We start from the raw sequence: 14970 nt of genomic DNA, 5'->3' as shown, positions 1-14970 counted from the left end.
CATGACATTCAACGGCATTACCATCGCTGAATCCCCACTATCAACATACTGAGGGTTACCATTGACTAGAAACTGAACTGAATCTGCCATTATAACTACTTTGTTTTTCCAACAAGCTTCTCTGATCTCCATGTTTGGTTGAGAAAGCAGTAAATAAAGCATATGGGATCTTGGGCTTTATTAATAGGGGCATAGAATACAAAAACAAGGAAGTTGAAATAAACCTGTATAAAAAAAAAACTGCTTCATTCTCAACTGGAGTATTGTCCAGTTCTGGGCACCATATTTTCAGAAGGATGCTAAGGCATGAGTGAGCATGCAGAAATGATTCACAAGAATGGTTGCAGTGATGAGGAACTTCAGTTACCTGGATGGGATGCAGAAACTGTGTCTGTTTGCTTTGGAGAAAAGAAAATTAAGAGGAGATTTGATAGAGGTGTTCGAAATCATGAGGGGTCTAGGCAGAGTAGATAGGGAGAAACTGTTCCCATTGGCCAAAGGATCTAGATCCAGAGGACACCGATTAAAGGTAATTGGCAAAAAAAAGCAAGTGACATGAGGAAAAACTTTTTTTATGCAGAGAGTGGTTCGCATCTGAAATCCACCAGCTGAGAGTGTGGTGGAGGCCGATTCAATCAAAGCCTTCAAAAGAGAACTGAATAATTATCTGAACAGAAAAAAAAATTGCGGGGCTACAGGGAACAAGCAGGGGAGTGGGACTAGGTGAGTTGCTCTTAGAGTCATAGAGTTATACAGCACAGAAACAGGCCCTTTGGCCCATCGTGTCTGTGCCGGCCATCGAGCACCTTACTATTCTAATCCCATTTTCCAGCTCTTGGCCTGTAGCCTTGTGTGCTTATGGTGTTTCAGATGCTCATCTAAATACTTCTTAAATGTTGTGAGGGTTCCTGCCTCTACCACCTCTTCAGGCAGTGCGTTCCAGATTCCAACCACCCTCTGGATGAAAATTTTTTTCCTCCAATCCCCTGTAAACCTCCTGCACCTTACCTTAAATCTATGCCCCCTGGTTATTGACCCCTCGGCTAAGGGAAAAAGTTTCTTCCTATCTAACCTATCAATGCCACTCATAATTTTGTATACCTCAATCATATCTCCCGTCAGCCTTCTCTGCTCTAAGCAAAACAATCCCAGCCTTTTCAGTCTCTCTTCATAGCTCAAGTGCTCCAGCCCAGGCAACATCCTAGTGAATCTCCTCTGTACCCTCTCCTTGAGAAGGTGGTGGTGAACTGCCTTCTTGAACTACTGCAGTCTATGTGAGGTAGGTACACCCACAGTGCTGTTCGGAAGGGAGTTCCAGGATGTTGACCCAGTGACAGTGAAGGAATGGCGATATAGTTCCAATTCAGGATGGTGTGTGGCTTGCAGGGGAACTTGCAGGTGGCGTTCCCATGCATCTGCTCCCCTTGTCCTTCGAGGTGGTAGAAGTCATAGGTTTGGAAAGTGTGTCGGTGATCTCTGGAGGATGAGGATAAAGTAAGAGTGTAAAGGAAACCAAAAATGAATTAAGAGAAAGAACTTAGTAGGTTCAATGTGTATTTTTTTTTTTAAATGGTAGTGAAGGCTCTGGGTTAATGTCTGAGAAAACTGGAGAGGAGGTGGTTTGAGATTGGAGGAGATTTACTGGTCTGCAGTCTAGGCCCACGCCGCTATTCACAAGACGTGTTTACTATATTAATCATGAGAGAATTTAATTGCAAAATAATTGACTTTGTCCTAATTTCTATATTTTCAGTTCCACGGAATTATGATCCTGCACTGCATCCATTTGAGGTACCTCGGGAGTACATTAGAGCGCTGAATGCAACCAAACTGGAACGAGTTTTTGCGAAACCATTTATAGGATCGCTTGATGGCCACAGGGATGGTGTGCACTGCATGGCCAAACATTTTAAGAGTTTATCCACAATAATATCTGGGGCTTGCAATGGCGAGGTGAGTGATGGATGTATTTTTGAGTTGTGTAATTTGTTGTAAAAAGGGTTTCTACATTAGTTTAATGTAAAATAAATAAGGTGCAACTGGATTGGTGCCAGAGTAGAGCCTGAATCGATTGAGAGTATGGATAAATGGATATGTCATTGCCAGTAATGTGATGAGATAACTATCTTGATATTGACTAGGTACTCTGAGATGAATTATGGGTAGTCTCACAAGTGAATATATTTTTTAAAAAACACACAATTCTGGCTAGCAGCAGTATAAGCCAAAGTTTTGTGAAGGTAATTGTGACATACAAACGAGAGACATGTACGGATATGATTGGTGTGTTTTACCAAGTGACTTATACACCAACCATAATAGCAAATGTTTTGATAATGAGCGAGAAAGTGCGCATGTCTTATTTTTTTAAACCATTCTGCGTAATCTCTTGACATGTGCACCAGTTTACTAAAATACAAGTTTTATTAATTGATTATTAAATGTAGCTAAAGACCGGTTTTATCTGTATTTGAAGATAGTTAGCAAAGTCTATAATTAGCCTTTTCTGACCACGCTTTTCTAAGTAATAGAAGGCACATGTTAGTGAAGTAATGCGAGTGAACATGGAATATAATTCTGAGACTGAGTAACCTCCTTGGTAACAAAAGAATAACTTGACTTTTTAGGTTTATTATTTTATCAGTACTATAGTGGAAGCTGTGAAAATGATGTTGGTAAAAGATTTTTTAAAATCAGAATCCAGGGCTAATTAGCGCTGGGAAAGTTTAAGGCTGGTAAATGAAAAATGGTAAATGAAAAAAGCACGAATTTGTTCAAGGCAAATTGTTTTTGATGAACTTTGTCAACCTCTTTGAAGTAATGGGTAGGTTTGATGGTGTGTATCTGAACTTTCAAAAGGCATTTGACAGAGTGTCACATAATAGACTTGTAAGCAGAATTAAAGTTTGTGGAATTAAAGGAACAGTAGCTGCATGGATGCAAAATTGGCTCAGGGACAGAAAGCAGAGAGTCATGGTAAACAATTGTTTTTCATACTGGGCACATGTCTACAGTAGTCATTCCCTGGGTTTGGTATTAGGACCACTGCTCCTTTTGATATATTTTAACAACTTGGACTCTTGTACAGGGCATAATTTTCAAGTTTGCAGATGGCACAAAAGTCAGAAATATGGTTATAAAATATAGAACAATGAGCAGCTAGTAGCAGACTTCTCGAGCACATAGACTAGTGAAATGGGTAAGCACATGGTAGATGAAATTTAATGCAGAGAAATGTGAAATGATACATCTGGAAGGAAGTATGAGAAGAGGCAATATAAAGTAAATGGTACAATTTTTAAAGGGGGTGCAGGAACAGAGAGGCCGAGGGATGTATGTATCCAAATCTTTCAAGGTGACCGGATTAAGTTGAGAAGGCGGTTTAAACATGGCAGGGGGTGTGTTGACTTTTATAAATTGAGTGCAAAAGCAAGGAAGCTGAGCTGAACCTTTATAAAACAATGATTGGACCTCAGCTGGAGTATTCTGTTCAATTCTGGGCACCACATTTTAGGAAGGAGGTAAAGGCCTTAGAGAGGATGCAGAAGAGATTTACTAGAATTGACCAGGGATGAAGGATTTCAGTTATGTGAAGAGACTGGAACAGCAGAGAAGATTTAATAGAGATGTTCAAAGTCATAAACGGTTTGATAGAGTAAATAAGGAGAAATTGTTCTCCATGGCAGAAAAGTCAGTAACCAGAGGATACTGATTCAAGGTGATTGGATAAAGAACCAGAGGGGACATGATTTTACATTTTTTGTTTTATTCGTGTTTAGATCTAGAATCCACTGCCTGAAAGGGTGGTGGAAGCAGAATCAAAAGTAATATTTGAGAGAATTGATTCATACCTGAAGGGGGAAAAAATGACGTGGCAATGGGGAAAGAGCAGGAAAGTGGGGCTAATAGAATACCTGTTTCACGTGTGATGGACTGAATGACCACCTTCAGTGCTGTATGATTCTATGAATTGTATATGTATCTGCTGCAGGAATGACAATTTTCAGAGCTGAAGCCAAAAAAAGGAAGTTCTATTTGACAAAAAGCTGCAAGCTATCAGTCCCTTTTCATGTAGATCAGATTCTGAGAGGGCAACACCAAAACAGTCTCCACTCTATTGGCTACATATATTTTAACCTCAGAGTCCATAAAGGAGAGACATCAAGTCAGAATCACATGTTAAACATTCACATGCCACACCTAGGCACTGAGATGCTTTTATCAGCCTTCCTCATTTTGTTTTTGCACTTTAATTTTCTGTAAATATTTCCCTTTGCTTTCAAATCTCTAACTAAAAAAATAATCATTTGTGTAATTTCTTATCTTCTGGTTAACCTAATAGTTTCAAAGTACAACTCTGCCATACAGTCCGACCAAAAAATACACTCTGCACCCTTACCATGCACTTTGCTCAGTGACATTCCTCTCTGAATTTGGCTCCATCTCAACAGCAGTCCTGCCTTCCTGCTTCTTATTTACCCGTACCCGTCATTTCACAAAACTCTTCTGGCTTGATGTAATTCTGTGTGTTGTATGTGAGGCATCAGTTCAGCTAATGATGGTGAATATAAGATAAAGAGCCACATTGCAGCAAATTAGAGGTGGTAAGGCAGCGAGCTGCAGTACAAGCAAAGGAAGGGGCACTTAAGCAACAGATGTGGTTTTCCAGATGTTGAATGCCCATTCATGATAGTGATAGACCCATGTGATGGTGGGGCAAGAATTTAGGCAGGCTCTGAGGGACCTGGTGCCTCCCCTTGCCCGATTTTTTTTTTCAAATTTTCTGCACCCATGTAATCCTATAGCCCCAGGTCCAGGAACAGAAAAATCTGGCCCTATTTATGTGGAAGGGTCACTTGAAGGAGAATATGGCTTTGAAATTCTTTGACTTTCTAAGGGTGGAATAAAAGTACAAACTGGGTGGAAGGGGTGCTGAGTTGGGGGCAGGTCCTGTTTCCTTGGGACTCCATCCCTTTTTCTATTTTATTACATTCCAACAAGAGGGATTGGTTGGTAGAGTTGTCTTTCACTGATGTCATTGGAAGAGGTGAGGTTGCCAGGCTGATTTGCCCTCCCCAGGAATCCCGACAGTTTTCCCTTTACTGCAGGCATACAGACTGAGATCAAGTGTTTAGCCCTCCATGGGCAGGCACCTAATGTAGTGTTGTAAATGTTGCAGGCTCCCATTCTCCTATATGTAAATGAGTCTGCCCCTAGGATTTGGAATGGGTTTAAACCTAAGGTAGATCAGCAGTTGGAAGTCATGCCCGCTATTCTTGGCAGTAGAGGGGAGACTTCAGGTATTGTGTGTGTGCTATTTCCTCAGGAAGCATTATGCTTGAAGATTTTTTTCCAGAGATCAGGCCCCAGACAAATTTATACAGTATGTTTTTATGTTAGTCTTGCTATGTATAGAGCAGTGGTGTCCAATAGAAATTGCTGACTAGTGACAGATATGCCAATGGTAACACCATGTTAGCCAAATGCACTAATTTTAGTAGCAATAGTCATACCTACATTCTCTCGATATGGATAAATGTACTTCACATGCTTAAATTAAGATTTGACAGTAATCAAGAATACTGATTTACTGTTTCCATTCAATTTTCACATAATCCTGGAATTTGAGCTCGATAGTGTTGCTAACACTGCTACCATACTTTAAAACACATTAATTTAGTCAATCACCATAAATAAGTGGCCCTGATAATATATTGTACTGTACATTGCATATAAAGAACATATTCTCCAACTAACTGACTGCAATGGAAGGTCCACTGCTAAACAGATAAAATTCTTGCGTCTTTAGCCCATGTGGCACGCTGCAGGAGACACCTTTTGTTACAGATGTCTTCTAACCTGGGTTCTTCCAACCTGCAGCTTAAAATAAAATATACAAGCACTTTATGGTCTAATTGACTTTTGCAAACAGCTAGAGAACATGCAATTAGAATTACATGGATGCACACAGGGAGTACTTAATAGGACTGGCCAGGTTGCACATAGGTACCAGAATATTAGATTGTGCAAGATATGGTTTAATGCTTCTGTTGTGTGTTCTTCCAGCTATGGTAACGATGCTTTTCGATATATGCCAATACTTCACTTTTTTTGTGCTCAGGAAGATGATGTAGCCTGCCAGGGAATGGAACACATTTCCATTCAGATTAGGTATAACACAGGTTGGCTCCAAAGTCAAGCTACCTCTGTTGTTTACCAACAGTATGCTTTAACTCCAAATCACAGATCTTCTTGCTACTTTAGTGTGACTTTTTTTATATTTTCCACATCAGCAATTTTTATGACTTCTCTGAGTGAGATTGTTATTTTGTGCGAGATCTTTTTGGGTTGAGACTACTCAGACTCCGTATTTGTAGGATTCTCGCAGTGAGCAAAGCACAAATTTTTATCTTGTTGATTTGGAATTGATTCACCATGCAGAAGTAAAACAACTCTATAACAGTACCATCCAATACAATCAACGTTGCAACATTTTTGTGATGGCATAAATTTATGGCTTGGCAGGTAAATACACTTTGGTTCAAGTTAGCAGTTCTTGGCTGGGATGGTATTAAGACATTACAATTTGCTTCATTGTTCCAAGCTAGGAGGAGGAAAGCCTGGTAAGCTTCTCTTCCTGTTCACTATCTGATGACTTCCCCTCTTTCCCCTGGAAATTGAGTGAGTGTTTGTATAGTTAAGTGAGACTAGAATGCTAATCTGCTTTGATGACCCACTGGTCCGTTAGCCAGTAAATGGCCCATGTATTTCTTGCACATGAATAACCACAATTCAAGCTGGTGGCACCCTGAATTGCTGTCCTCCGTATAGGGGTAAAATTAGATCAGAGTAAAAGATTACTTGGTAAGGCAATAACTTTGAAATACTTCGCAGTTCCCCCCTGCCCCATATAATTAGGGAGGATGACATTCTGCTTGACCTCCCCTGCCTGTTACCAAATGTAGGAAGAATTGCTCAGCTGACATGCAACCACTCTGTCAGCAAGTTGCTTTTATTGCAGTTGTAGAGTTAGATTTCTCGTTCTGAATGCCGGTACAAGAGATACCAATGTTATAAGCAACTCCCACTAGCTGAGTGCATGCTACAGCTACAGCGTTCTCATCCAGGACCTGGAGAAACCGGTTTAAATATATATCCATATAGAAGTAATGATGCACATGCTACTCCAATGGGCTCCAGCGCCCTTAAAATAAGGCTTGGCTTTTATAGCCCCAGTTTATATAGTGACAAACTCAGCTGGAAATTGCATTCTGTCAAATTATCTACTACTCATGCATTGTATATAAATTGATTTGCAAGTTTAGCAATCACTTGAAATTTCTGACTGGTTGAAATTCTTAAATATATAAAAATACTTTTTTTTAATTCATTCATGGGATGTGAGCATCGCTGGCTAGGCCAGCATTTGTTGCCCATCCCAAATTGCCCTTGAGCTGCCGCCATGAACCGCTGTAGTCCGTGTGAGGTAGGTATACCCACAGTGCTGTTAGGAAGGGAGTTCCAAGATTTTGACCCAGCGACAGTGAAGGAATGGCGATTATAGTTCCAAGTCAGGATGGTATGTGGCTTGGAGGGGAACTTGCAGGTGGTGATGTTCACATGCATTTGCTGCCCTTGTCCTTCTGGTTGGTAGAGGTCATGGGTTTGGAAGGTGCTGTTTAAGGAGCCTTGGTGAGTTGCTGCAGTGCATCTTGTAGATGGTACATGCTGCTGCCACTGTGCATCGGTGGTGGAGGGAGTAAATGTTTGTGGATGGGATTTTGATAAAACTGGACTTCTCTCTCTCTCTCTCTCTCTCTCTCTCTCTCTCTCTCTCTCTCTCTCTCTCTCTCTCTCTCTCTCTCTCTCTCTCTCTCTCTCTAGCACTTTCAGAAAGAGGTAGTTTGTGTCTCAGTTCTTGACATAATGTGAATTTCGCTTGTTGTTCTTATGTAGGTAAAACTTTGGAACTTGATGAACCGTCAGTGCATCCGCACTTTACAAGCACACACAGGTTTTGTCAGAGGCCTGTGTTCCAGATTCTGTGGTACATCGTTTTTTTCAGTAAGTAACAGTATCTCTGAAAGTGTATTTAGAAAGGAACAACGTCATATGCTTAGGACTGTTTACTTTGTGAAAAGGTGCAGTTTTAAAAATTCATGACCTGTTTGTTCAAGCAACTATTAGATGTCATTCTGACCAATTAATTTGTTAAGTTTCAGTCTACTAAATAGGTATTTGTTCAGAACTAGTTGAGTTTTGATTAAAATTCATGTTTATATCACATAAACCATGATGGGCCCTATGTTATATTTCCCCCTGCTCCAAAACAGTCAACGTTTATCAGGTTTCCAGGCATTATTTCTTCTATTCATGCATTAACAGAATTGTGATGTGTTAATATATTTCTTCTATCTCATTTTTTCCTGCAAAGTTTTGGTAAGTGTTAGCTTGGTTATTTAGTTCCAGAATTATAGTAGAGTTTAAAGGTTTAAATTTATGAGGGCAGGCTGTATAAACTTGGCTTATTTTCTGACCATAGACGGTTGAGGGGTGATTTAACCAAGGTGTTTAAAAAGCTAAAGGGACTCAATAAGGTAAATGCAAAGAAACTATTTCCTCTGGAGAGTGAATATTGAACAGCGGGGGCATAATCTTAAAATTACAGCTAGGTGATTTAGGAGTGAAATCGGAAAGCACTTTCTTCACACACAACACAGTGGAAATCTGGATCTCTCTTCTAAAATGGTTGAGGATGCTGGGTCAGTTAAAATATTCACATTAAGATTTACGATTTTTTTTGGTTGAGCAAGAGTTGCATGCATTATGGAGCAAAAGTGAATAAGTGCAGTTGAGGTTCAACTCAGCTATAATATAATTGACTGCCAGGATTGAAGGACTAAATGGCCTACTTTTATGCCTGTGTTTGCGGTTGTTACTCGATAGCCAAGCAAAAGGATTCACGTGCGGCAGCCCGCAAGATTTTATTACATTTTCAGTATATTTTGTTTTTATAAAACAAATGGCCATTCCTGACTCTTTCAAATAACAACATGTGTATTGCTGAAAAAAGACACATGCTGTCGAAGCTTTTTGTCTTGCACTCATCAGGACAGATGCAAAAATGCCTTCTGCACGAGAAAAGGGGTGCTGATTGGTTGGCAGCTCTCGTCAAGGCGTTGTCATGGAGAATGCACCAGGGAACTCTTGCTCCCACATTTTGTTTAATTCACAAGAAGTGCAAAGCCTGGACATGTTCCTTTTGCCTGCAGAGGACAGGTCTCTGTTGATGAATATATGTAGCTTCTAGAAAGCATAAGCATATTGCGAGTCTGACTGATGATCTCTAGGCCCAGCTCTTGCTAACATTTTCATCAGTTTCCACGAGAAATGCGTTTTTGATGGAATAACCCCTAACCTCCTACCCCTTACATATTTCCAATACCCAGATGATATGTTTGCTATAGTTGAATCTGCAGCTGCATGTAAGAATTTCCTTACACACCTTAATGTGCTCCATCTGTGCTCAGATTCACCTTTGAAATAAATGGAGAAGTCTAATGAGCTCCTTTTCCTCAACGTACTAGTTGAGAAATCCGCTAAAGGGTTCTCTACTACTATCTTCTTACCTTCATGGCCAATATACGCATTGGGATTCCTGCAGCTTCTTGCGTGAAAAGATCGGCCGCATCAACAATTTCATAACTAGGGCCCGAACCGTTTCCTCCATGCAAATTGAAACAGAAATATGTGCATCAAAGGTATCCTGCAGGATAATGGCTACCCCAATCAGATCATTGCTGGCTGTGTGCTGCGCATAATCACAAATGGGCCTAAGGCTGCCACTTTCGAACTGAAAAGTACCCAGTCTACCTCAAATTACCCTGGAATGGTAAGGTATCTCAATTTTGAGCAACAGGTGAAGTTAGCCATTTCAGGCTGCTACTTCGCAGTAGCAACACGAGTGGAATTTTCCAATAACAGGATGCTGCCCTCAAGCTGAAAAGATAAGTCATATGTCCAACAACTGGCGGATCATATCAAGCAACACACCTCTTTGGCTGTTCACAATAGACAGAGTGCTGACCATACTCAACCAGCCCATGCTTACAAAGCTCAGAACATAATCTCTAGCACTAGAAGTGATTCCGCGATTGGACAGCACTTGCGGAACAATCCAGAGTGTGCCAAGAATTCCACTAACAACCAGTTTAAGATTATCAGTCAGGCTCACAATGTGGCTCACTTGCTATAAGTTACATATATTCATGTGCAGGGACCTGTTCTCTGCAGGCAAAAGGCTTTTTGCCTCTTTTGAATTAAACAAAGTGTGGGGGACATTTAGTTTCCTGGTGCGTTCTCCATGGCAATGCCTTGACCAATCAGCACCCTTTTCTCATGCAGTATAAATTGTTGCTCCTCTTTGAAATTGGAAATTTTTGCATCTGTCCAAATGAGTGCAAGACAAAAAGTTTTGACAGCATGTCTCTTTTTTTTTTCCAGCAATACTGAAGTTGTTTACTACCAAGTGACAATAACAACATGCAGTTATATAGCACCTTTTAAAGTAGTAAAACATCCCCTTCACAGGATCTTTATCAGACAAAGTTTGCCATTAAGCCTCCAAGAGATATTAGAACAGTGCATCAAAAGCTTGGTCAAAGTGTTGAGTTTTAAGAAGCTACTTAAATGAGGAGAGAGAGTGATAGAGAAGCAGATGTTTAGGGAGGGAATTCCAAAGCATAGAACCAAGGCAGCTAAAGGACGTCCGCCAGTGATGGATGAAGAAAATTGAGATGAGCAAGATGCCAGAATTAGAGGAGTGCAAAGATTCCGGAGGGTTGTAAGACTAGAGGTTAGAGATTGCGGGGAGAATGAAATCTGAGGACATGGAGGGAATTGAAAACAAGAATGAGAATTTTATAAATGAGATGTTCCCAGACTGGCAGGCGATGTAGGTCAGTGAGCACAGGGGTGATGGGTGAACAGGACTTAGTGCGAGTTAAGTTAGGGGCAGCAGAGTTTTAGATGAGCTTCAGTTTATGTGGAGTGGAAGATGGGAGGCTGGCCAGGAGAGCATTGGAATAGTCAAGTCTAGACGTAACCGAAGCATGGATGAGGATTTCAGCAGCAGGTGTAGAGACAGGCTGACAAAGGTGGAAGTAGGTGTTCTTGCTGATGGAGTGGATGTGTGGTTGGAAGCTCATCTCGGGGTTCAATAGGATACAAAAGTTGTGAATGATCTGCTTCAGCCACAGACAGTAGCCTGGGAGAAGAATGGAGTCAGTAGCTGTTGTCTGTGTACACCTTGGAGGTGTGGCTACAACATCATATAAGAGCTATGATGTAACACACTATGTGATTGAGTGTTTAACAGTCTTGAAGAAACGCCTGCACAGTTAACATCTTAATGTACTAGCTGCTCTCTCAGTATTCAATATTGTGTTACTGACCTCATCTGGAGTGGTCATTCTTTGTGTACAGTCCATAGTAGCACAGAGGTTCAAGGAACACGCAACATGTTGGCAGTACTGAGATTTTTGAAGACCCAAAGTCGTTTTTACAAGAACTATTCTTTTACTCTTCGAAGATCAGACCACGTTGAAAGTAATTTTTCTCTCTACTCAGCAACAATCTGGCCTCCAACACCCCAACCCTTCAACCCTTCAAGCCTTCTTGTCTTTGAAGCAGTGCAGTCAGCAGCAACTGGGTAAGCTTCTTTTCACTTTGGGCTGTGAAGTCGGGTGGCTTCAGACTCCTGTTGACTGGATTAACTCTGAATTCTGAGGTCAGTTTCTCATTGAGACCAACTTGAGGAAATCTGGGCGAGTTGAATGCTGTGCAGAGGTAATAAGCCCATTAGATTTGCAAGGTGCGTCCGATGGTTCAGCACCATCACGGCAGTGGGCTACCAGGCTGAGCACAAAGTCAGCATATTTTCGGTATGGGGAGAGCCGCGTTCTGTTAGCCAATAGCGGAATGGCGATGGTCAAGGCGCAAAAAGAAGTTTTTGTTGTGGTTTCAGGAGGAACAATCGCTATTGCTATTTTTTCGAGGGAAAATCGCCATTGCAATTTTGGGCCTTCAGTTTTTCTTCATGCCAAATCCACCTTTCATGCGAGGGCTGAGTCGGAAGCGCATGAATTTGGCAACAGTACCACAACCTCCAAGCCTGTTCGTGAGTGGTACAACAGTCTCCACAGCAAGAAACAGCGCCACAACCTTCAAGGCTGTCCATTAGTGGTATTGCAACAAGTCTCCACAGCAAGGGACAGCATCACAACCTCCAACCAGTTCAACAGTGGAACTGCAATCACCTTTTTTTTTATTCGTGTAGGAGACAGCACCACACCATCCAAGTCAGTTCAGAAGTGGTACTGCATGTCTTTCGATTATTTGCGTGCATAGCTTATCTTTTCTTCAGACATGGCAACATTTTTCCTACTATTAATTGGAAAGCATCTGACCTGCTTTCAGAATTTCTTCTTTTCAAACAGAGTCCAACTTCGTTTCGATGACCTAGCCACTGATGATCCACGGAAGCAAGCAATAACGATACACATAATCATTAGCAACAAAGAACTACATAGTCTCAACACATCTGGTCTTAATAACGAAGAACAGAAGGGCTCTGCAAAGATTTGGTCCACTCTAGAAGACCAATTATGCCTCGAGCTCAATTTTCAAGTACGTCGACTCGAATTCGTGTCTTTCAGATAACAGCCTAGTGAATCCATAGATTAGTTTCATTCGTTCATGGCACGAAAGTTGATGGTGTTGTAAATAGTGAGGAGGAAAGCCTTAGATTATGGGATGATATAGATGGGCTGGTAAGATGGGCGGAGCAGTGGCAAATGGAATTTAATCCTGAGAAGTGAGGTATGCATTTTGGGAGGACTAACAAGGCAAAGGAATATACAATGGATGACAGGACCCACAGAAGTACAGAGGGTCAGAGGGACTTTGGTGTACTTGTCCATAGATCACTGAAGGCAGCAGCACAAGTAGATCAGGTGGTTAGGAAGACATATGGGATACTTGCCTTTATCAGCCGAGGCATAGAATATAAGAGCAGGGAGGTTATGGTGAAGCTGTATAAAATGCTAGTTAGGCCACAGCTGGAGTGCTGGGTACAGTTCTGGTCACTACACTATAGGAAGGATGTGATTGCACTGGTGAGGGTGCAGAGGAGATTCACCAGGATGTTGTCTGGGCTGGAGCATTTCAGCTATGAAGAGAGACTGGATAGGCTAGGGTTGCTTTTCTTAGAGCAGGGAAGGCTGAGGGGGGACCTGATTGAGGTATGCAAAATTATGAGGGGCATAGATATGAAGAAACTTTTTCCCTTAGCAGAGGGGCAATAACCAGGTGGCATAGATTTACGGTAAGGGGCAGGAGGTTTAGAAGGGATTTGAGGAAAAATTATTTCACCCATAGGGTGGTTGGAATCTGGAACACACTGCCTGAAGGGGTGGTAGAGGCAGGAACCCTTGCAACATTTAAGAAATATTTAGATGAGCACTTGAAACGCCATAGCATACAAGGCTACGGGCCAAGTGCTGGAAGGTGGGATTAGAATAGATAGGTGCTTGATTGCCGGCACAGACACGATGGGCCGAAACATAGAAAAAAGGGGCAGGAGCAGGCCATTTGGCCCTTCGAGCCTGATCCGCCATTCATTATGATCATGGCTGATCATGCAACTTAGCAGCCTGTTTCGGCTTTCGCCCCATACCCTTTGATCCCTTTATACCCAAGAGCCATATCCAGCTCCTTTTTGAAAACATTGAATGTTTTGGCTTCAACTGCTTTCTGTGGTAGTGAATTCCACAGGCTCACCACTGTCTGGGTGAAGAAATTTCTGCTCATCTCAGTCCTGAAAGGTTTACCCCGTCTCCTGTTGACTATGACCGCTGGTTCTGGACTCCCCCACCATCGGGAACATCCTTCCTGCATCTACCCTGTCAAGTCCTGTTAGAATTTTATATGTTTCTGTGAGATTCCACACCCCCTCACTCTTCTGAACTCCAGCGGATATAATCCTAACCGACTCAATCTCTCCTCATGTCAGTCCCACCATCCCAGGAATAAGTCTGGTAAACCTTCGCTGCACTCCCTGTATAGCCAGAACATCCTTCCTCAGATAAGGTGACCAAAACTGCACACACTATTCCAGGTGTGGCCTCACCAAGGCCCTGTATAATTGCAGCAAGACCATCCATGCTTCTGTACTCTAATCCTCTCGCTATGAAGGCCAGCATACCATTTGCCATTTTTATCGCCTGTTCCACCTGCATGCTTACCTTCAGCGACTGGTGTACGAGAACACCCATGTCTCGTTGCATATTTCCCTTTCTCAGCTTATAGCGATTCAGATAATCTGCCTTCCTGTTTTTGCCACCAAAGTGGATAACCTCACATTTATCCACATTATACTGCATCTGCCATGCATTAGCCCACTCACTCAACTTGTCCAAATCACCCTGAAGCCTCTCTGCATCCTCCTCGCAACTCACCCTCCCACCCAGTTTTGTCATCTGCAAATTTGGAGATATTACATTTAGTTCCCTCATCTAAATCACCAATATATATTGTGAATAGCTGGGTTCCTAGCACCGATCCCTGTGGTACCCCACTAGTCACTTGCCTGCCATTCGAAAAAAGACCCATTTATTCCTACTCTTTGTTCCCTGTCTGTCAACCAATTTTCTATCCATCGCAATACACTACCCCCAATCCCATGCTCTTTAATTTTACATGCTAATCTCTTATGTGGGACTTTGTCGAAAGTCTTCTGAAAATCCAAATAAACCACATCCACTGGCTCCCCCTCATCTACTCTACTAGTTACATCCTCGAAGAATTCTAGTAGATTTGTCAAGCATGATTTCCCTTTCGTAAATCCATGCTGACTCTGTCCGGTTCTATCACTGTTCTCCAAGTGCTCTGCGATAAAATCTTTGATAATGG

The 14970-nt window shown here is 41.8% G+C and overlaps 1 protein-coding gene across 3 annotated transcripts in view; it reads left to right on the top strand.

Annotated features, from left to right (window-relative positions):
- Positions 1–14970, top strand: part of dcaf13 (ddb1 and cul4 associated factor 13) — a 154175-nt gene that overhangs the window by 17402 nt on the left and 121803 nt on the right. For all 3 annotated transcript variants that reach the window (XM_068032314.1, XM_068032313.1, XM_068032315.1), the window contains exons 2-3: positions 1754–1953; positions 7957–8064. In XM_068032314.1, the coding sequence (XP_067888415.1) occupies positions 1897–1953; positions 7957–8064 (165 nt within the window). In that variant the 5' untranslated portion in view covers positions 1754–1896. The remainder of the gene's footprint in view (positions 1–1753; positions 1954–7956; positions 8065–14970) is intronic.

The sequence above is a fragment of the Heterodontus francisci genome, chromosome 5 (assembly GCF_036365525.1).
Source record: "Heterodontus francisci isolate sHetFra1 chromosome 5, sHetFra1.hap1, whole genome shotgun sequence".
Classification (NCBI taxonomy): domain Eukaryota; kingdom Metazoa; phylum Chordata; class Chondrichthyes; order Heterodontiformes; family Heterodontidae; genus Heterodontus; species Heterodontus francisci.
Note: the sequence above shows the minus strand (reverse complement) of the source record. Positions and strands in the feature narration are given on the sequence as shown.